The sequence below is a fragment of the Elephas maximus genome, chromosome 24, assembly GCF_024166365.1.
Source record: "Elephas maximus indicus isolate mEleMax1 chromosome 24, mEleMax1 primary haplotype, whole genome shotgun sequence".
In the NCBI taxonomy this organism is placed as follows: Eukaryota; Metazoa; Chordata; class Mammalia; order Proboscidea; family Elephantidae; genus Elephas; species Elephas maximus.
Window position 1 is genome coordinate 62,917,291 of NC_064842.1, and position 23,358 is coordinate 62,940,648.

Below are 23,358 nucleotides of genomic sequence, written 5' to 3' on the forward strand. Positions count from 1 at the left end.
CTCCAGGCAGTAGTCTTCAGTCTTTCTCGATTGTACTACACTATCAATAAAACTGTTCAGCATACTTCCATTCATTCGACAACATTTACTGACCCACCAAATCCTATACTAAGCAAGAGAGCTACAAAGGCCCTTGCCCTTCATGAGTGTACAGGGAAGACAAAAACATGACCAGGGCAACGCGTTAGGTGTTGTGACAGAAGTATACACAGGTGCCTGGGAGTAATGCAGAAACCCCTCCTAACTCAGAGTGTAACTGAGCTATAGGGATTGATGTCAGGGAAGAGTTTCAGACATACCATTATCCAAGAAAGTGTTATTCTAAAGGCCCTGGAGTCCTAAAGAAAGTCAAAACGGATGAGCAGTAAGGAGCAGGACTGGAAAACAGATTCCATAAAGAAGAAGCAGAATGTTCCAAGGTCCAAGACAAGAGAGAATACAGTATGTTTAAGTTACTTCAAGTAGTCAGCCTGGCTGGCGTAGGAGGCTGGTGCCGTGAGGTACATAAAAATTTGACAGGGCAGAGGTTTGGGGATCATGGTTTCAGGGGACATCTAAGTCAGTTGGCATAATAAAATCTATTAAGAAAACATTCTGCATCCCACTTTGGAGAGAGGTGTCTGGGGTCTTAAACACTACCAAGTGGCCATCTAAAATGCATCAGTTGGTCTCAACCCACCTGGATCAAAGGAGAATGAAGAACACCAAAGACACAAGGTAATTATGAGTCCAAGAGACAGGGCCACATAAACCAGAGACTACATCAGCCTGAGAACAGAAGAACTAAAGGGTACCCAGCTACAACCGATGACTGCCCTGACAGGGAACACAACAGAGAACTCTGAGGAAGCAGGAGAACAGTGGGATGCAGACCCCAAATTCTCATAAAAAGACCAGACTTAATGGTCTGACTAAGACCAGAAGGATCCCAGAGGTCATGGTCCCCAGACCTTCTGTTAGCCCAAGATAGAAACCAAGCCCAAAGCCAACTCTTCAGATAGGGATTGGACTGGACTATGGGATAGAAAATGATACTAGCGAAGAGTGAGCATCTTGGATCAAGTAGACACATGAGACTTTGTGAGGAGCTTCTGTCTGGAGGGGAGATGAGAGGGCAGAGGGGGTCAGAAGCTGGCTGAATTGACACGAAAACAGAAACTGGAAGGAAGGAGTATGCTGTCTAATTAGAGGGAGAGCAAGTGGGAGTAGATAGCAATGTGTATATAAGTTTTTGTATGAGAGACTGACTTGGTTAGTTAACTTTCACTTAAAGCACAATAAAAAAAATCCTGCATTTATTTGTTTGTTTGTTTGTTTATTACAAGGGACCTTTATTTACTCTTTTATTTAGCAAATGACTTTTGAGTGCCTACTTTGTGTCAGGCCCTGGGATTCAGACAACAACCTATGCCCCATGGAGTACACATCCTAACACACATGACATATACACACAAAGAAAAAAAAGAAAAATATGTAGAATATGTGAAAGAGATAAAGACAATAGAGAAAAATAAAAAGAGAAAAGGGAGTCTTGTGAGAATATTACAATTTTAAATGGGATATTTAGATAAAGGCATTACTGAAATTATAATTTACAGTAAAGATCTGAGAAAGTGTGCCTTCCGCTACCTGCTGGAAGGGAATTTGAGCAAAGGCAACAGTAAGTGCAAAGTCCCTGGGCTGGCAGTGTATTTGGCAAGATGAGGGAACAGAGAGGTGGCCAGTCTGACTGCAGCAGAATGGGTACGAGATGAGTAATAAGAGGTGAAGTTAAAGACATAACAGGGCTTCTTACAGGCTGTATGGTCATTGGCATTTAGAGCAGAGCCTTGTCAAGATCATACTTACAAGTTCAAAGGAATACTGGCTGTTACGTTATGAATAAATTGACCACAAGAAAGCCATTAGAGTTAAAGAATGAATTCAGTAAAGTAACAGGATACAGGGTAAATGCACAAAAATCTGTAGAATTTTTATACATCACCAATGAGCAATCTGAAAAGGAAGTTAAGGAAATAATTCAATTTATAATCCCATTGAAAAGAATAAAATACTTAGGAATTAATTTAACTAGAGAAGTGAAAGACCTGTATACAGAAAACTTTAAAATATTACTAAAAAAATGAAAGATGACAAATAAATAGAAGGGCATTCCATGTTAATGGTTTGGAAGACTTAGTATTATCAAGATGTCAATACTACCTAAGGTAATCTATAAATTCAATGCAATCCCCATCAAAATTCCAAAAGCCTTTTTGACAGAATTGGAAAACCAACTCTTAAATTTATATGAAATTGCAAATGGCCCCAAAGAGCGAAAGCAATCTTGAAAAAGAGGAAAAGAGTAGGAGGACTCTCACTTCTCAATTTAAAAACATATTAAAGTTACAGAAATCAAAACAGCCTGGTACTGGTATAGACCAATGGAATAGAACTGGGAGTCCACAGCATGCGCACTTACAGTCAATTCAACAAGGGTGCTAAATACACCAAATGGGGGAAAAATATCTTTAATAAATCTTGCTAGGACAACTGGATTTTCACATGTAAATGAATGATGTTAGAATCACACAAAAAAACTAACTCAAAATGGATCAGAGACCCAAATGTATGACCTAAAATCATTAAATTCTTAGAAGAAAACATAGGGGGAATGCTTTGGGACTTCATCTTCAAAAACAGATTCTTAGATATGACACAAAAAGCACAAACAAAAAAACACAAAATAGGTAAATGGGATCTCATCAAAATTAAAAATGTTTGCATGTCAAAGGACTTTGTCAACAAAGTGAAACGAAACCCTACAGACTGGCAGAAATTGGGGGGGGGTGGAAATTATGGGTGGTGCTCACAGTTTGCAATCAGCTGCTAACCTAAAGGTTGGAGGTTCAAACACACTCACTAGTTCCATGGAAGAAAGCCCTAGAAATATGCTTCTCTAAAGATTACAGGCAAAAAACCTCAATGGAGCACTTCTACTCTGTAACAGATGGGGTCGCTACGAGTTAGAATGAACTCAACAGCCATGGGTTGGGTTTGGGTTTGGGTTTTGGTATATATGTGGTAAGTATTTAATAGCCAGAATATATAAAGAACTTGTAAAACTTAACATGAAAAAGACAAACAACCCAACTGAAAAAAGAACAAAATATCTGAATAGACATTTCAACAAAGAGGATATACAAATGGTCAACAAGTACATGAGAAGATACTCAGCACCATTAGGCATTAAACTCCATTGCTTTCGAGTCGATTGCTACTCATAGTCACCCTATAGGACAGAGCAGAACTGCCCCAGAGGGTCTCCAAGGCTGTAATCTTTACAGAACAGGCTGCTACATCTTTCTCCCACAGAGCGGCTGATGGGTTTGAACAGCTGACATTTTTGGCTAGCAGTTGAGCACTTAACCACTGCACTGCCAGGGCTCCCTTAGAGAGATGGAAATCAAAACCACAATGAGATACCATCTCACTCCCACTGGGATGACTAAAACTAAAAAAAAAAGGAAAACCATAAAATAACAAATGTTGGTAAGGATATAAAGAAATTAAAATGCTGATACATTGCTGACAGGAATACAAAATGGTAAAGGCACTGCGGATTCCTCAAAAAGTTAAACATACGGCTACCGTAAGACCTAGAAATTCCACTCTTAGGTGTACACCTAAGAGACTTGAAAGCAACGATGCAAACATACACATATACCAGTGTTCACTCTAATACTATTGACCAGAATCAAAAGGTGGAAACAACCCAAATACCTATTAACAGATGAATGTATAAACCAAATATGGTACAAAATACAATGTACTCTACCATAAAGAGAAATGAAATCATGATTCATGCCACAACATGGATGAACCTTGATAATACAATGCTGAGTGAAGTAAGTCAATCACAAAAGGACAAATATTGTATGAGCTTACTACTATGAAGTACCTAGAATAGGTGAGTATATAGAGATCGTAGTTTAATAGTGGTTACCAGGGGTGAGAAGAAAGAGAAATGAAGGGGATTATTGCTTAGAAAGCATTGAAATTTTGTTTGTGGGGATGGGAAATTTGGCAAAGGATACTGGGATGTTTGCACAACATGAAGTCATTGATCTCACTGAATTGTATACACGAAAAAATGTTGAATTGACAAGTGTGTTGTTATCTATATTTTTACAATAATAAAAAAAGAATAAACTGAAGGGAAACAAAGGCAGAATTTGCAGGACTGTTTAGGGAGCTATTGCAGAAATCTGGTGAGAGAAGAAGGTGGTTCATACCAGAGTGTTTGTTGGCAGTTAGGAGAGATTGGATGCTTGATGTGTTCTGAAAATAGAAATGACAGAATTTCCTGGTGGATCTGTATATGCTGGGGAAGGGATGAGCAGTCATTCATTGAGCTGTGGAAGAGCACAGAAGGAGTCAATCGGAGTATTAGGTCTTGAACATGGTAGGTTTGAACACAGTGGGGTAAGAATTCACATAGAAAAGCTGAATATGCAGTTGGAGCTTAAAGGAGTGGGAAGGCACTGGCTTCCTGTGGTAACTGAGTTAACAGGGCTAAAAGACATAAAAAGGAGCCCTGGTTCTGTTGACGCAATATGTAAGCACTCAGCAGCTAACCCTAGGTTGCCAGTTCAAACCAACCCAGGGGCTCTACAGGAGAAAGACCTGGCGATCTGCTTCCGTAAAGACTACACCCAAGAAAAGCTTATGGGGCAGTTTTACTCTTTCACATAGGGTGGCTATGAGTCAGAGTCAACTCAATGGCACTGAACAACAATAACAAAAGCCATAGCCATAACAAGATTAGTCCTGACAATCTCAAAGCAGAGAGTGCAAATAGCCCAATGTTTAAAAATATCAAAAATACCAAAATATAGTTTTCTCACAGAGTGAAAATTACCACAGGATGGCAAATATTCCTTCTCATCCTTATATTTTCACTTCTAACAAAGCGGTTCATGTTGTTATGTTGCTGTTAGGTGCGCTAGAACTTCTAGCAACCCTATGTACAACAGAACGAAACACTGACCAGTCCTGCGCCATCCTCACAAGCATTGTTGTAGCCCATACTTGCAGCCACTGTGTTAATCCATCTCGTCAAGGGTCTTCCTCTTTTTCGCTGACCCTCTACTTTACCAAGCATGATATACTTCTCCAGGGACTGGACCCTCCTGATAACATGTCCGAAGAATGTGAGATGAAGTCTCACCATCCTTGCTTCCAGGGAGCACTCTGGCTGTACTTCTTCCTTGACATAATTGTTTGTTCTTCTGGCACTCCATGGTATATTCAAATATTCTTTGCCAACACCACAACTGAAAGGCATCAATTCTTCTCTGGTCTTCCTTATTCATTGTCCAGCTTTGAAACGCATATCAGGAGACTGAAAACACCATGGCTTGAGTCAGGTGCACCTCAGTCCTCAAAGTGACATCTTTGCTTTTGAACACTTTAAAGAGGTCTTTTGCAGCAGATCTGTCCAATGCAGTATGTCCTTTGATTTCCTGACTGCTGGTTCTACAGGTGTTGATTGTGGATCTAAGTAAAATGAAATATTTGGCAATGTTAATCTTTTCTCCATTTATCATGATGTTGCTTATTGGTCCAGTTGTAAGGATTTTTGTTTTCTTTATCTTGAGGAGTAATCCGTACTGAAGGTTGTAGTTTTCGATCTTCATTAGCAAGTGCTTCAAGTTCTCTTCACTTTCAGCAAGCTAACCAAGGTTATTAATGAGTCTTCCTCCAATCCCGATGCTGTGTTTTTTTTCATATATAGTCCAGCTTCTCGGACTATTTGTTCAGCATACAGATTGAATAAGTACTGTGAAAAGATGCAACTTAGATGCACATCTTTCTTGATTTTAAACCATGCAGCATTCCTTTGCTCTGTTCAAACAACTGCCTCTTGGTCTTATTTACAGGTTCCTCATAAGCACAACTAAGTGTTCTGAAATTCCCATTCTTTGCAACTTTATCTATAATTTGTTATGATCCACACAGTTGAATGCCTTTGTAAAGTCAATAAAACACAGGTAAACAACTTTCTGGTATTCTCTGCTTTCAGCCAGGATCCCCCTGATATCAGCAATTATCATTCCACGTCTTATTTTGAATCAGCATGAATTCCCTGTCAATGTACTACTGCAACCACTTTTAAATGATCTGCAGCAAAATTTTACTTGCATGTGATAATAATGATATTGTTTGATAATTTCCAATTTTTTTTTGGATCACCTTTCTTTGTAATGGGCACAAATATTAATCTCTTCCAGTTGGTTGGCCAGAAGCTGTCTTCCAAATTTCTTGGCATAGACGAGTGACCACCTCCTGTGCTACATCTGTTTGTTGAAAAATCTCAATTGGTATTCTGTCAATTCCTGGAGCTTTGTTTTTTGCCAGTACCATCAGTATAGCTTGGACTTCTTCCTTCAATACCACCGGTTCTTGATTATATGCTACCTCCTGAAATAGTTAAACATCGATCAATTCTTTTTTGTACAGTGATTCTGTGTATTCCTTACATCTGGTATTTATGCTTCCTCCATCATTTAATATTTTGTCCATAGAGTCCTTCAAAATTGCAGTTCAAGGCTTGAATTTTTAGTTCAATCCTTTCAGCTTGAGAAATATCAAGCCTGTTCTTCCCTTTTTATTTTCTAACTCCTCTCCAGGTCTTTCCACATTTTGATATGTTACTTTGTCTTCACAAGCTCCCCCTTGAAATCTTCCATTCAGCTCTTTTACTTCATCATTTCTTCCATTTGCTTTAGCCACTCGAGGTTCAAGAGCAAGTTTCAGAGCCTCTTCATTTTGTTTTTTTGTTTCTTTCTTGTCTTCTTAATGATCTTTGGCTCATACATGTTTATGTATTAAATATAGATATAGTGACAGATCTATAATTATAGCTCATTAAATAAATAATATATATAATTATCAAATTGTTACACTATAAAACTTCACTTTTTAATATGTAACTTATCTCCAAACCCTTTAGTAAATACGGAATCATTTCACTATCTAAATAAGCTGAAGAGTAAGCAATTCATTTAAATGCATATTATGACTTCATATTACATTTTACTTTGATCTTTTCTTTTAATTTTTTAAGGTAAACATTTTACACGGAAAAAAAGTACTCAAATTTAAGTTTTCTACTCTGTAAATTTAGGACCTTGGACAGGGGTCCAAGACAGGAATGACATAAAAATTATTCATGCCATTACACACACAGTTCCCTTCCCACCTGATTCTAGCAAAAGATAGAGCTTAAAAGTCCATAAAACAATAGTAATCCAGTTTAATAAATAGAACATGATAATGAATGGGGGGAAAAGGCTGTTTGATTCAAACAAGAAAAAATTACACAGGCCGAAACGGAGACATCAGCTAGGTGGCATTTCAATATGTACTTGAGAGTCTCCATTCAAGAGAAATAATGCAAGTATAACTAAAAATACCTATAAAACTGGCACAGAGTAGTGTAAACCATTTGGGACTACATGTAAATCAAGAACAATAAAGCCTTCAGGTTTTTAAAGCGACTGACCAATTTTAAACAATTACTTATGTACGCTGATGTTCATTGGAACACTATTCACAATAGTTTAAAGGTGGAAACAACCCAAGTGCCCATCAACAAAGAATGGATAAACAAAGCGTAGTACATACATACAAAGGAACATTACTCAGCTTTAAAAAGAAATGAAGTCCCAATATATGCAACAACACGGATGAACCTCGAAAACATTACACTGAGTAAACTAAGTCAATCACAAAAGGACAAATAATATATAAACTCATTTATATGAAATGGAAAGAAAAGATAAATAGATGGACACCAACTGTTATTAGTGGTTGCCAGGAATGGGGGCGGGAGAGAGAAAAGGAATTAATTTCTGGGAAGTAGTGAACTTTTGTTTATGGTGATAGGAAAATTGGCATCACCTGGGGTAATGGTTACACAACTTGACAAATGTAACTTGTATCACTAAGATGTACACCAGAAAAAGGATGAATTGGCAGATATAGCATTATATATAATTTTACAACAGCAGTCAAAAATATAATAATAAAAATAGAGGCAGCAGTTGTTGATACTGCTTAGGCACAACGGAACATCTCATGGGGTGAATTTTATTGGTTTGAAGGTGTAGGACCATGGTTTTGAGGGTCTGTCTAGTCAATTGTCCTAATGTTGCTTTTAAGAATCTCTGTTCTAACTCCTAGTTCGATGAGTAGTCCCTGGGGTCTTAAAAGCTTGCATGTGGCCATGCAGGATACTACAATTGGTCTCTATTTTCCTGAAACAGTACAGAAAGAAGGAGACCCAGGAATTGAAGAAGGAAATGGACTACAGGTATGTTTGCCTCCATGAACTACTACCTCCACTGCCAAGAGACCAAAAGAATGGAATGGTGCTCGGCTACCATTACTGAACATTTTGATCGAGGACCCAGTAAATGGATCCTGATCAAGAAGAGGAAAAATATGGAACAGAATTTCAAATTCTCATAGGAACTAGATTTACCAGACCCGTAGAGACTAGGGGAACCCACAAATCTATTGCCCTGAAACAATCTTTAAGACTTCAGCCAAAACTATCCTATGAAGTTTTTTTTTTTTTTTTTAATAAACAGCAGTTCAGCACAACTAGTAAAGAAGGTTCTCCTTGAGCATTGCGCTCTTTTAACAAAATAATCTACATGTGATCAAATTGACAACAGTTAACTCTAAAAAGCAAAGAAGAAGTTTAAAGGACAAAGAGTCTAAATTAATGGTGGCGAAACAACATGGGTAGCGATAGCGAGAATGGTGACACAATGTGAAGAATATAACCAATGTCATTGAACGGTACATGTAGAAAATGCTGAATGGGCGCATGTTTTGTTATACATATTTTCCCAAAAATAAGATAACAATTGGAGTACTTACAGAAGCAAAAAAGATTTATGAGTTGGTGTCCAGTATTAGCATTACGCTAACAGACAAACATTAAAATAGAGACACTTATAAAGAAAACACAAGCATCATATGCATGTATTACCTGAGATCTACATCAATTTAATTTGTGACACACATCTAAAAAAAAAAAAAAATCCTTGAAAAAATGAATTCTATATAGCATAGTTTAAAATCATAGTACAATTCAAAGTAATCAATGGATCAATGGTGAAGATCAAATAAAGATACCTTACCATTCATTTCCTTGTGAAGGGTTTTCCAGTAGCACTCGGATTATGTATAATAAACAGCTTAATAATTTGAGAGAAAAATTGAACAGGCGTATTCTTAAACCTTCAAACAAACAAAAGTTTGATTTTCATCTGAACATAGTTCACAAAAGACTAAAAGAATTGTCAAAAATATCGACCTTAAGCGTAGCACTTAAGTTGTGTTTAGAAAGTTCAATACCATAATTGTCTAAACTCTCTGAAGTTCTAGGTACCTGAATTTTATTAACTAAACAGTGAAATAAAGAATAATTTTAACAGAATACATGAAATGCAAACAATAGATATTATACACTAAGTCTAAGTTTGAGCATTCAGAAGCCAAAAATTTTATGTCCAATAAAATTGTGTAAAATATCCTTAAAATTTTAAGTTATTTTACACATCTATAAATTTGTAAATCAATTTTAGCTAGCTAGGAAATTTAGCTGCTACAAATTCACAGACTAAGTTATAAATCTTGTACTTTCAGAGCACCTTGTAGATTTGAGAATAAGGAGATCATAACAGCCTATGCTAAGAAACACACACACACACAGAAACACACACACGTGTTGTTTCTATGATTTTAAGTTGAACCAGTTGAACATGACTTTTCACTCCAAGTTAAATATCAGTGAAATATTAAGATTGCCACATATGAAACTTCTAAATTACGTTAAGTCACAGTTATCCAGCCTGTAATTCTTAATGACGACAAAGAAAGGTGATTAAGCAAAACATGCTTTACGTCTGATTAAAAGAAGCATTACTCTTTCTGCAATATCAGATGGTGTCTGATTAACGCATTATGAATTAAATTCTGAGAAAGGCCTTCTCATAATTATTACTCAATAAAATCTAGAAACGAAATATATCACTTATTTAAAATTTTTTACTCAACTATAATGTGAGTGTTCTTGAGGTAACATTTCTTAATAAAACCACTCAAACCAAACCTATTGCCATCATGTCAATTCAGACTCATAGCGAACCTATAGGATAGAGCAGAATTTCCCCATAGGATTTCCAAGGCTGTAAATCTTTACAGAAGCAGACTGACACACCGTTCTCCCTTGGAGCAGCAGGTGGGTTCGAACTGCCGACCTTTCAGCTAGCAGCCAAGTGCTTAACCACTTCACCACCAGGGGCTCCTTCATTTATTAATAGTAAGAAGTGAATGCTTTTTAATTGTGTGGTTTTTTCCTATGCTTTCCTATTAAAATGCTAGGTACAATTTACGGGTCAGATTCTTTGTACAGTCTTTTAAATAATTAATGAAATTACCCTGGGCTTATAGACACTGGTCTCCTCAAATGACTACTTAGTCCAAGCTGGCTATGGATGAAGTATTAAAATAATGCATCTGTCTTTTCGGGCCTGGAGGGATAAGATTGTTGGTAGTGAAATCAAGGAAAACTATTCAGATATGGCCTCTTTCAGTAATATCTATTGGTGCGGCTTCCTTGGAAACTCTAAACAACCGGGTTTGAAAGGCGTTACTTAGTCCCAGCCTTAACACTGAAGCTAACATGCCACTGAAGTCTCTAACCAGTGCACCTTAAATATTGAAATATTTCCTGTAGCCAGTATTTAGGTACCTTCTCACAATTCAGGCTTTTCTTTTTGAACCCTACAGAAATCCTCAAGAGGATTAGGGGTTAAAATCTACAGAGCTGAAAATCTATACCAATCTAATACAGACCTCTGCATTCTTTGTTGTCTTTTTAAGAGTAATCACGCGAAAAGCTATATATTGGCTTTTAATATATTTTCAAATATGTGATATTATGGAAGTCAGTAAGTGTCTCTGGCACTTCAAACTTGAACGGGCTGAGGAGGGCAGTGACTATTCCAATTTCTTGTCCTCCTGAAATGCCAGTGTTTTCCACATTTGTCCGATGATAAGAATTATTGAGATGCTTAAAGTCTGCATCTCACCCTACACTTCCTGATTAAAAGTTTCCAGGGAAGGATGCTGGGGATCTATTTCAGAGCATCCTAGATGTTTCTCATTATTAGGCATGATTGGGAACCACTGAACTCTCTCCCAACTAAATCAGTACATGATTCCGAATTGTGGTCAGTCAGAAGTACCAGAGCCTTGGTGTCACAGTGGTTGAGCTCAGGCTGCTAACCAAAAGGCTGGCAGTTAGAATCCACCAGCCACTCCTTGGAAACCCTATTGGGTAGTTCCACTCTGTTCTATAGGGTCACAACGGCAATGGGGTTTTGGGTTTGTTTTCCAAACTGGAAGCTTTAGGTGTCCTTGACAGTTAAAATAGTGGAACCCTTCATTTAAAGTTTTCTCCTAATGTTCCTACTAACACAGCCCACACAGAAGTCTACTTATTAATGTGGAATTTGTGGCATTAAAACTGTTCAAGAGACTTTAGCACCACAAGACGTAACTTCTATAGTTTTCTAAAATTTTACTACCTGGCAGATGAGATTAGCAATTATATTACCTTTTTAAAGTGGTAAGTGCTCAGATGCTAACCTAAAGGTCAACAGTTCAAACTTACCAGAGGCTATGTGGAAGAAAAGACCTGGTGATTGGCTCCAGTAAAGATTACAGCCTAGGAAACCCCATGAGGCAGCTCTAGTCTGCCATGTAGGGCCGACCACTATGCATCAGAATGGACTCAAAGGCACACAAGAACAACATTGCCTTTATATAAAAGGTATTTTGCAAAATGATTGTACAGCTGGAAATTTTTGAGGTAATACATGTACAACAATATAGAAAAGGGGAATGAAATGAATGACTTACTTGATCTCTGGTTTTTAATAAAAAATAACTTTAGTCTCTCTTTAAATGTGTTTTCATTCATATAGAATTCAACTTGTACCCTGCAAACAGAAAAAAAGTAATAAGTTTAGGTGAATTCCACCATATTTTTTATTTTTTTTAAATCATTAAATATAAATGAATTTTATAATTTTCAGTCTGTAATTTAAAGACTAATATATGAGAAAATTAAAATAAATTGTTTGATTTAATACATTACATGAGTTAAGTGAATTCCTCACCGCAGAAAATGACAATTGAGTCCAAATTTCATTTTTTGGAGAGAAACAGTTACTATTTTAAAAATCATAGTTAAATATCATATACAGTCAATTCAACTATTTGTATTAATGAGTGTAACCAGTGGTATGAATAATTCAAAACAGCTAATAATCAAGAGTCCTTAATATGTGTCTTTGAAAAAATTTTGAATCAGTTTTTCACCAATTTTTATTCCCTGTCACAAAAATCAACTTGATGCATGAATAATTTGGTTTAGATGGCATCACCCCAGAATTACTGAGTCAGAATCAAAAGGGGCAAGACCTGAAAATCTACTTTTAACAAACCTTTCCCTCCATGTAGAGCCTATGAGGGACATCACATTACATGATACATAACCTTATTTATTATTTAGCCTCATAGTAACATATATGTGAACCAGTAAAGGAGTGACTCATAGAATGCTAAAGTTACCACTAAGAAATTATAAAGCAGATAAAACAGAGGCTGAATTTTATGTATTTAATTCTTTATAAAATAATAACAACTTAAAAAATTAGCAAATTTTTAATAAGTGTATTTACTTTTTCCCTATATTCTGGCAAACTCTTATTTGATAGGGGCATAATTAATATTTTCAAAATAATGATTGAAAAAATCTTGCACAACGGCTTGTTAGTAATCATCCTGCGAAATTTTATTAATTGAATAGTCTTGAATCCATTTATTATAAGTTAGGATTCCAAAAAGAAGAAAGCATTGTAATGTTTACATAAACAACAAAGATTTCATTTGTCCTAATATCACAAAATTTTGATGATACAATGTATTTTTTTGCATGAGTACCTAAGTGAGAGAAAAGTGGGAGAGAAAACAATGGACATGACAGTATTCATGTATTAGAGAAATATTTCATCACTATATTATCATTTCTCCAATATGCCACATATTCTAGAAGACAGAAGAGTCATTTAAAAAGCAGTCTCATGCCACAAAAGTAAAAGGGCTTTTTGTATTGATTGCAACCCAGGTTTTATCTGTTATACCTTCTGAAAAACTTGAATGTTCTACAGCTTTTATCTCTTATCCCTAAAGAAAATATTCCTATCCACAATTTTAATTCATTTTTATCATTTTTTCGTTTATTTTTCATCTTAACTGATTTTTTCACCTGATATGTAAAATAATAACACAGAATTCAAGCTTCTCTTGCTAATTTCTCCAGAAAGGAGCCTTAAAGATTACAATATCTTCCAACTGAACACTTCCACACACATGCCTGTGTGCATGTGCCCACCCACACACACATACACAAACCTACACACTCACAGACACAAGTAAGGTAAGTGTACCCACATGCACACATGTGGACACAAAACTCCCTTAGTATCTTGGAAAATCTTCGTTGGATCTGTTTCCCTGGTTTATCAAATGGCTGATAGACTAAATTAGTTTAAATTTGCCATGGATGCAAAAGCAGATTTGAGAGGATACATGGCTATTACACAAATAATTCAGCCAAGGCCATGCAAATTTGCTTTCCAGACTTATAAAATTTATAAAAGCTCATTCTTTAAATATCTGAAGTTAGATACTGAGTATATAAGACAGGTGCATTATTGGACTAAAACGAAAAAGTCTAAAGCCTTAATCAAAATGTTGAGTATGGTGGTTAGTTTTATTACGAACTTGGCTAGGAGCAACCTGTTTTTCAACTTAAACACTAATGTAGGTGTTACTGTGAAGATATTTTGTAGATATGGTTAACATCTGCAACCAGTAGACTTTAAATAAAGATTACCCTCAGCAACCTGGATGGATCTCATTCAATCAGTTGAGGTATTGAAGTTTCCCTGAATAAGAAAAAATGGCTCTTGTGCAATTTAGCTTCAGCTCCTGCCCAAGTTTCTAGTTTGCCGGACTCTACTATGGATTTCAGACGTGTCAGCCCCCTATGTAAGCCAATTCCTTGAAATGAATAATTTTAGGAATGTCTTGAGGAAAAAAAAAATTTTTATATATATATATACATACACACACACATAGCAAGTTAATATATACAGCTCCCAACACAACTGCCCGTTTTAAGAACTTTTCACCGAATGTCATTTCTGTGTTTCTGGATTGTGGCATCCTCCCAACCCCATGCCTGGTGCTCTGACTCTAATGAGTAAGGAGAAAAAGTAATCTCTCGTGGACTACTGCCAAAGTTCTCTCATTCTATTATTCCACTACCAAACTCTACGTCTGATTTACATGAATGGGAGTTACACATTTCTAAATGCACTAAATGAGTCGGAACTGACTCAGCAACACCTAACAACAAGAAGAAATGTACTACATTTCTCTAAGTTTCTGACTATTTTTCTACTCATTTCTTCCAGCAAGAATCTTCCTGATGACATAGCAGTTCTCAGACATATCGTTAAGTCCATTAGAATGTAAACCAAATTGAGTTCTGTTCACTATCATATTCCTAACATCTTCTACAGTACTTAGGACTTAGTAGGCATTAACAGTGATGTGTCAAATGTCTAATTGAAGGGATAGTGAGATCCCCACTGTCTTCTTTGGTACAGATCTTAAGGTCTGTCAGTCAATATTATGGCGGGGTAGTTAAAAGCATCTTCCTTCCTTTCCTTAGGTTATAACTATTGGAGGATGCAAAAATTGGATTTGTGGTGAGCTGAATCCATGAAGCTTTTTCTTGGCCTATCTTAATCTACTTTGTGATTAATGTCAATTCTCCTCAGATTTCTTTAAACAGGCTTTATTTCAATTTTGTTAATTTATGGGTTTGTTTATTTGTACTTTACCCATGGCTCCGATAAATACTTTTGGTGAACTTACTCTAGTATCATTTGACTTTTGCAACATTAGCATGACTTGCATAAGGCAGTCATAGACTTTATTTTATGTACAAAGAGACTCAAATAATTTTATTGACTTGCCCAAGTTCATACACATAGCACTGACCCAGCTGGGACACTGGTCTTTCCATTACCTCCATTACTCTCATTAAGTTGACACTTTATTTTCTAGGAGAGTTCTAGGTCATTTGTAAAAATGTCACAAAAGAACAGTGCAAACGCCAGGTCCACATGGGAATGGGGAGAGATGTTTGTTTAGTTCTGTCCATTGACTGTTGACTTAAACTAGGTTCCTATCTATTTCCAAATATTCATTCCTAACTCTGGTAACTAAATTGTTTAACACAGCAACTATTAATGTGGAGACCTCTAAATAAATAAAGACAAAATAAATAAACCTGAGATCCACTTTTCATCTTGAAAGACTATTTTTGCCAATTCATTCTCAACTGAATATCTACGCGGATTCCAACTTTTACTACACGCATAAAATAACCTGACTTTAGTTGGTTCAGTCCTTCCTAAAGCATTACTCAACCACATTTTGCTTATTCAGTCTTTTTTTTTTCTAATTTACTTTCAAAGTTATTCAAACCTAACTTTCTCACTTTCTTTAGCTGGTAACAGCTTATAAGGAAGCAGAGATTAATTCTGATGTTATCTAGCAGCAGCCTGTGTATTTCTAAAATAAAATTTAAATGATGTAATTTCTGGGAGGTTAAACCAGCTACTATATATGATAGATAGATAGATGATAGATAGATGATTGATGATAGATAGATAGATACATACATAGATACATAGATGATACATAGATACAAAGTTAAGGAGATACAGGCTTACATATACAGTGTAAGCATGTGTATGTATGTTTGTATGTGTGGTGTGATGTAATGGCAATGAGCAAAGAATCTGTGAGTGCTAATCATCAGAAATTAATTTTTATTATAAATAATGCTGAGAGACCCTCAAAAACTGCATTCACTTTCCTGTCTCTCCTTGGTAATCATGATTTGCAGGTAGTTGGAAACACACAATCTTATGGTTTTCAAGGTAAAACACATTACAAATCCACTCAAGACTACTTTTGTACTCAAGTCTCTCCTTGGTTAGAAAACTTATGCCCTTGTGTACAATGTTCATCTGCAGGACCTACTTCTGAACTTCTCCAATTTACGTAAAATAATTAAATCTAAGCAAACCCAATTTGACTTAAATCCAAGTGGGGGAAATAAAAAATAAAAAAAGCTAGTATAGATTTTTTTTTTCCATCCTTAAATGGCAAGGAAACTCTACTTCTTTAAGTTCCAATCACTAAAAAAAAAAAAAAAGTATTTCCAAGAATGGACCATTTATTTCTTTTTATTCTGTTAAGTATATAAAAAAGGGAAGCAAGTATACACATCATTTAGGCTTATAATAAGTTACCTTTGAGAATGATTATGTACCATCCTCTCCTCTAAACACAAAAAAATAGAGATAGATCATATGCTTCAAGATCAGGACCATTTTTTTTCTCCTACCCCATCTCCATTTCCCATCACATACACACACCAAAGTGCCCAAATGTAAAATACATACACAGATATGTACACATATATACCTAAACACATATAGAAGAAAAAAAAATACATACCTACTGGAAATATAAAGCTTATATAACATGTAAATATGAAGCCCCCAAAAGGCTTATAAGCTTATATACTTACATAGAGGCTTATAAGCTTATATAGACTACAGGTAGCATGGCCCTACCATAAGTTTAAGAGCCTCCCAGTCAAAACACATTAACAACTACAACACACAGACCCTAAGTTCCTCTGCTATATAACTATAAGACAAAACAAACATAAAATATATCATGAAATCTTTATCCTGATTGGAATATTGCACCACTCATTTCATAAAACTTTGAAGGAAATTATGATGGTGTTTCTGCAGCCTAAGGTTTCTAGGAATCATACAGTTAAAGAGCAAAGCCCACTTACGGGAAAGATGTGTGTGTGTTTATGAGCAGGAAATCACTGGGTCTCAAAAGTTAGGCCATGTTTAACAGATGCTAGTTATTACATGAAACTGGAAATTACATAAAGAGCCTCATATGCAGTGCAGGAGGCACTTTGTATTTCACGATTCAAACTGGAACATGCTTTCTTCCCACCGATGCCATAAGATTCTAAATCAACTCTCCAAACCATCTCTTCCATTTTGCACCTCATAGGGAGAGGTCTTATTCAGTAATAGTCACCCCGCACCAAGAAACAGAGGATGACACACCTGGTTAGGGCTGGATGGAGAGGTACTTTGAACTGTAATGGTTTTATGTTTACTAAAACTATTTGCATTCTTGTAAAAATTTGAGGTCTTGTAAAAATCTGATCATGCCTACTCTACTAATGCTAGTATCTTGAAAATATACTTCCAAGCATTTCTCCTACTATATATGCACACTGATTACTAAACCCATCTGTGTCAACATGACTAGGATAAAACTGTGAAACACCTGTATCAATTTGACCTAATTGATTGCTCCACGGTGTAAGACAACAGATGACGTCATTGTTTATTCAGAAAATTCCTACAGATCGATTTATTGGAAACAATAGTCTGTTCATCTGGGCAAACAAATCACTTATCGAACAATAGTTTACTCATTGAGGCTTGCTTCAATGTCCTCTTTGGTGACAAGTCAGTTCACGTCTTTTGCCCATTTTATAAATGGGTTGTTAGTCTTTTTGTTGAGTTGTTGAAGTTTTCTATATATTTGGAGATTAGATCCTGTCTAAGTTATCCAGTGCTACTATAACAGAAATACCAAAGTAGATGCCTTTAACAAACAGAAATTTACTCTCTCATGGTTTAGGAGGCTAGAGGTCCAAATTCAAAGTGCCAGATCTAGAGGAAGGCTTTCTCTCTATGGCAGTTCTGGGGAAAGGTTCTTGTATCGTTTTCATGTCTATGGACCTGATGTTCGTTGGAGATCTCCATGTGTCTTGGTATCAAGGTTCTCAGCACAGGGTCCTGGGTCCAAAGGACATGTTCCACTCCTGGCTTTTCTTTCTTGGTGGTAGTGAGGTCCCCCCCCTTCTGCTTGCTTCTCTCACCTTTTATCTCTTGTACAATAAAGGTGTGACTCAAGCAAGGGTGTGACTTGAGTAAGAGTGTGACTTGAGTCACAACCTCTTTTAAGGCTGTGACTCAAGATACAAACCACACTGATTCTGCCCCCATTAATATATAGTGGTTAGGATTTACAACACATCACAAAATGGAGGATAATTACAGTAGATCAGAAAATGGAGGACAACCATATAGTACTAGTAATCATAGCCTACCCAAGTTGATAAGTATGTCCACCAATCCTAAATGATTTATCACAAACTTTGACCATTCTAAATTACTTTCCCACCTTGAAAGATCCATTTTACACCACTTGATACATATTTCAAAGCAAAATAAATAATTCATTTCTGACTTATCCCTTCTGAAACATTTCTAAAGCTTACTTGCTTACTTCAGTTAGTTGGAATAACTTAGTTTTGCTTTATTAACAGCTTGTCTAGTAACATCTCAGTAAGTTAAATTACATGATACAAGGAATTACCCCACACCCACTGCTCCATAATGCTTTCTGTTTGTTTGTTTACACAAAAATAGAAGCTAAAGGCCAAAATCATCATTTGTAACAACTGCATGATATTCTACTATACTAACTTGCACCACTTTGTCATCAACCCCCTACTAATGGATTTTTAGTTTCGGTCTGTTTACTATGATAAATAACATTAGAGGAAAAAAATAATTTGTATACAAACATGAAATAATCTGAAATCTAAACATAAAATCATGCTTAAATACATGAATATATGTATATTCATAGGAATAGATCAGTACAATAAATATCTGGTTATAATATTCTTACCTTCTGAATTTAAAAAAAAAACCTCTCAATACACTTTCCCTAAATTCTTCAAGAAGATAAACACTGATAAACTTAAAATGGAAAAATACTATACTAAAGAATAATTCACTGTCATTTGTGTCAGAAAAATTACCCAAAATTTGGAAATAGGCAGAATGGGTAAGTTGGTGTTCTTTCAGTGTTCAGTGCTGACCATGACTTCCTATTTTCTGTGCCATTTTACAACTGGGAAAGACTAGGCATTAATATGTAAAGTTTTGTCCAATAGAGATGCAACCAATCTCTTCCTAATAAATGGAATAACTCCAAGGGATATGGTTGAACCCTGTTGGACTCTTCTGGAAGGGTCTAACCCAGCAATCTTATGCTAACATTGCCTAGGAATCCTAGCTTCTTATATGCTTTGTGGACCAGTTCTAACATCTTACTGTTACCTTCGTTAGTTAATGAGTTGAATAAAATTTTTGACATGTTTTTACAATTCTTTATATGAGGGGCATTTTTTCAACCTTTTGAAAATAATACTTTGATGTTCATCTGCAAATTAATAAGCACGTCTTAGCAACTGCTAGTATAATTTCAGTGGGTGCAATGACTAGAAAACAAATTATTATTTATGTTATAAAACTAATCCATAAATTCCATATTATTCCCATCAAAACCACATATGGTGTTTTGTGGAAGTTCATAAGCTGATTCTGTGAAGTGTAAAGGACCAAACTAAACAAGACTTTTAAGAAGAACACAGACATTTCCCCTATCTCATTATCAAAACTTTTTATGAAGCTATTTTTTTTTATAGTAATTAAGATATTATAGAAGTGTCATAGGGAAGTCTAGCTGGTTGGCGCGGGCGGGGTAGCGGCGCAGTCAGTAGGAGAAGCACCAAGCAGGCAGTGACTGATCTTGGAGCAGGGAGAGAAGCGTCCCAGCCGGGGAGCCGTCCCACCGGGAGTTTGGCGGGAAGCGGGCGTGGTGCGAGCGGGGGGATCAGCTATATTTCCCTAAAGCAACCCCGGGGCGGGGCCCACACGTTCGTGCGGGGGACGCCCACCAAGTTTGCGTGTGCGGAGCGGCGCACCGGAGGGAGAAGTCCCCAGGAGGAAGTGACAGGTCTTGGAGCGGGGACAGCAGCGACCCAGCCGGGGAGCCATCCCAATGGGATTTTGGATAAAGCGGGCAGGGTGTGAGCGCGGCGATCAGTTATATTCCCCTGAATTGACCCAGGAGGCGGGCCCACATGGTCGTGCGGGTGACGCCCACCCAGTCTGCGCGAGCGGTGCAGTGCACCGGAGGGAGAAGTCCCCAGGAGGAAGTGACAGGTCTCGGAGCGGGGAAAGCAGCATCCCAGCCGGGGAGCCGTCCCACTGGGATTTGGGCGCGCAGGCGGGGAGTGAGCGCGGGGTCCAATTATATTCCCCTGAATAGACCCCGGGGGCGGGCCCACCCGTTCCTGCGGGAGACGCCCACCCAGTCCGCGCGAGCGGTGGGGCGCACTGGAGAGAGAAGTCCCCGGGGACGAAGTGACTAGTCTCGGAGCGGGGAGAGTAGCGTCCCAGCCGGGGAGCCATCCTGCCGGGATTTTGGCGGACGGGGGCGGACCGTGAATGCGGGGATCAGTTCTATATTCTGTGGTGCTACACTTCTAGCTCTCTGATCCCTCCCCCACCCTCCCCAGGTGGATCCATTAACATCCGAATACCCTGAGCCAGAGGGAGAATTCAGATAGGGATCTGACCGCATTTTTTTTTAGCTGATTACCTGGAAAATCTAGTTTCCCAGTGATGGCTCGGAGACAGCAGTCCATATCAAACCACATAAAGAAACAGAAAATGACAGCTTCTCCAACCCCCCAAAACAAAAGAATCAAAATCTTTCCCAAATGAAGATACAATCCTGGAATTATCAGATACAGAATATAAAAAACTAATTTACAGAATGCTTAAAGAGATCACAAATGAAATTAGGATAACTGCAGAAAAGGCCAAGGAACACACTGATAAAACTGTTGAAGAACTCAAAAAGATTATTCAAGAACATAGTGGAAAAATTAACAAGTTGCAAGAATCCATAGAGAGACAGCATGTAGAAATCCAAAAGATTAACAATACAATTACAGAATTAGACAACGCAATAGAAAGTCAGAGGAGCAGACTCGAGCAATTAGAATGTAGACTGGGACTTCTGGAGGACCAGGGAATCAACACCAACATAGCTGAAAAAAAATCACATAAAAGAATTTTAAAAAAATGAAGAAACCCTAAGAATCATGTGGGACTCTATCAAGAAGGATAACTTGTGAGTGACTGGAGTCCCAGAACAGGGAGGGGGGACAGAAAACACAGAGAAAATAGTTGAAGAACTCCTGACACAAAACTTCCCTGACATCATGAAAGACGAAAGGATATCTATCCAAGATGCTCATCGAACCCCATTTAAGATTGATCCAAAAAGAAAAACACCAAGACATATTATCATCAAACTCGCCAAAACCAAAGACAAACAGAAAATTTTAAAAGCAGCCAGGGAGAAAAGAAAGGTTTCCTTCAAGGGACAATCAATAAGAATCAGTTCAGACTACTCAGCAGAAACCATGCAAGCAAGAAGGGAATAGGATGACGTATACAGAGCACTGAAGGAGAAAAACTGCCAACCAAGGATCATATATCCAGCAAAACTCTCTCTGAAATATGAAGGAGAAATTAAGATATTTACAGATAAACACAAGTTTAGAGAATTTGCAAAAACTAAACCAAGACTGCAAGAAATGCTAAAGGAGATTGTTTGGCCTGATGACCAATAATATCAGGTACCAGCACAATACAAGGTCACAAAACAGAAAGTCCCGATATCAACGCAACTCAAATACGGAACGCACAAAAAGAAACAAATTAAGATTAATTCTAAAAAACAAATAAATAAACAAAATAATCCACATAACAGGAAATCAATAGATAAACGATCACAATAATGAAAAAGAGGGACTAAATATAGGAGGCATTGAACTGCCAGATGGAGAGAGATACAAGGCGATATAGAACGATACAAGTTAGGATTTACTTAGAGAAATAGGGGTAAATAATAAGGTAACCACAAAAAAGGAATACCAATTTCATAACTCAAGAAAAAAGCCAAGAAAAACGTAACGACTCAACAAACATAAGGTTAAACATTATGAAAATAAGGATCTCACAAGCTACTAAGAAAAACGTCTCAGCACAAAAAAGCAAGTGGAAAAATGAAATGGCCAACAACACACACGAAAAGACATCAAAATGACAGCACTAAAAACTTATTTATCTATAATTACGCTGAATGTAAATGGACTAAATGCACCAATAAAGAGACAGTCACGGACTGGATAAAGAAACACAATCCATCTATATGCTGCCTACAAGAGACACACCTTAGACTTAGAGACACAAACAAACTAAAACTCAAAGGATGGAAAAAAATATATCAAGCAAATAATAAGCAAAAAAGAAGAGGAGTAGCAATATTAATTTCTGACAAAATAGACTTTAGACTTAAATCCGCCACAAAGGATAAAGAAGGACACCATATAATGATAAAAGGGACAATTGATCAGGAAGACATAACCATATTAAATATTTATGCACCCAATGACAGGGCTGCAAGATATATAAAAAAAATTTTAATAGAATTGAAAAGTGAGATAGACACCTCCACATTTATAGTAGGAGACTTCAACACACCACTTTCGGAGAAGGACAGGACATCCAGTAAGAAGCTCAATAGAGACACGGAAGACCTACTTACAACAATCAACCAACTTGACTCATTGACTTATACAGAACTCTCCACCCAATTGCTGCAAAATATACTTTTTTTTCTAGTGCACATGGAACATTCTCTAGAATAGACCACATATTAGGTCATAAAACAAATCTTTGCAGAATCCAAAACATCGAAATATTACAAAGCATCTTCTCAGACCACAACGCAATGAAGCTAGAAATCAATAACAGAAAAACTAGGGAAAAGAAATTAAACACTTGGAAAATGAACAATACCCTCCTGAAAAAAGACTGGGTTATAGAAGACATCAAGGAGGGAATAAGGAAATTCTTAGAAAGCAACGAGAATGAAAATAAAAAAAAACTTCCTATCAAAACCTCTGGGACACAGCAAAAGCAGTGCTCAGAGGCCAATTTATATCGAAAATGCACACATACAAAAAGAAGAAAGAGCCAAAATCAGAGAATTGTCCCGACAACTTGAATAGAAAGTGAGCAACAAAAGAACCCATCAGGCACCAGAAGAAAACAAATAATAAAAATTAGAGTTCAACTAAATGAATTAGAGAACAGAAAAACAATTGAA

At 36.9% G+C, this 23,358-nt stretch overlaps 1 protein-coding gene across 3 annotated transcripts in view; it reads right to left on the reverse strand.

The window, feature by feature from the left end:
* KCNT2 (potassium sodium-activated channel subfamily T member 2) overlaps positions 1-23,358 on the reverse strand; it is a 571,079-nt gene that overhangs the window by 394,451 nt on the left and 153,270 nt on the right. For all 3 annotated transcript variants that reach the window (XM_049868194.1, XM_049868195.1, XM_049868196.1), the window contains exons 2-3: positions 11,983-12,062; positions 9,195-9,294 (exon numbers count right to left, since the gene is read on the reverse strand). In XM_049868194.1, the coding sequence (XP_049724151.1) occupies positions 9,195-9,294; positions 11,983-12,062 (180 nt within the window). The remainder of the gene's footprint in view (positions 1-9,194; positions 9,295-11,982; positions 12,063-23,358) is intronic.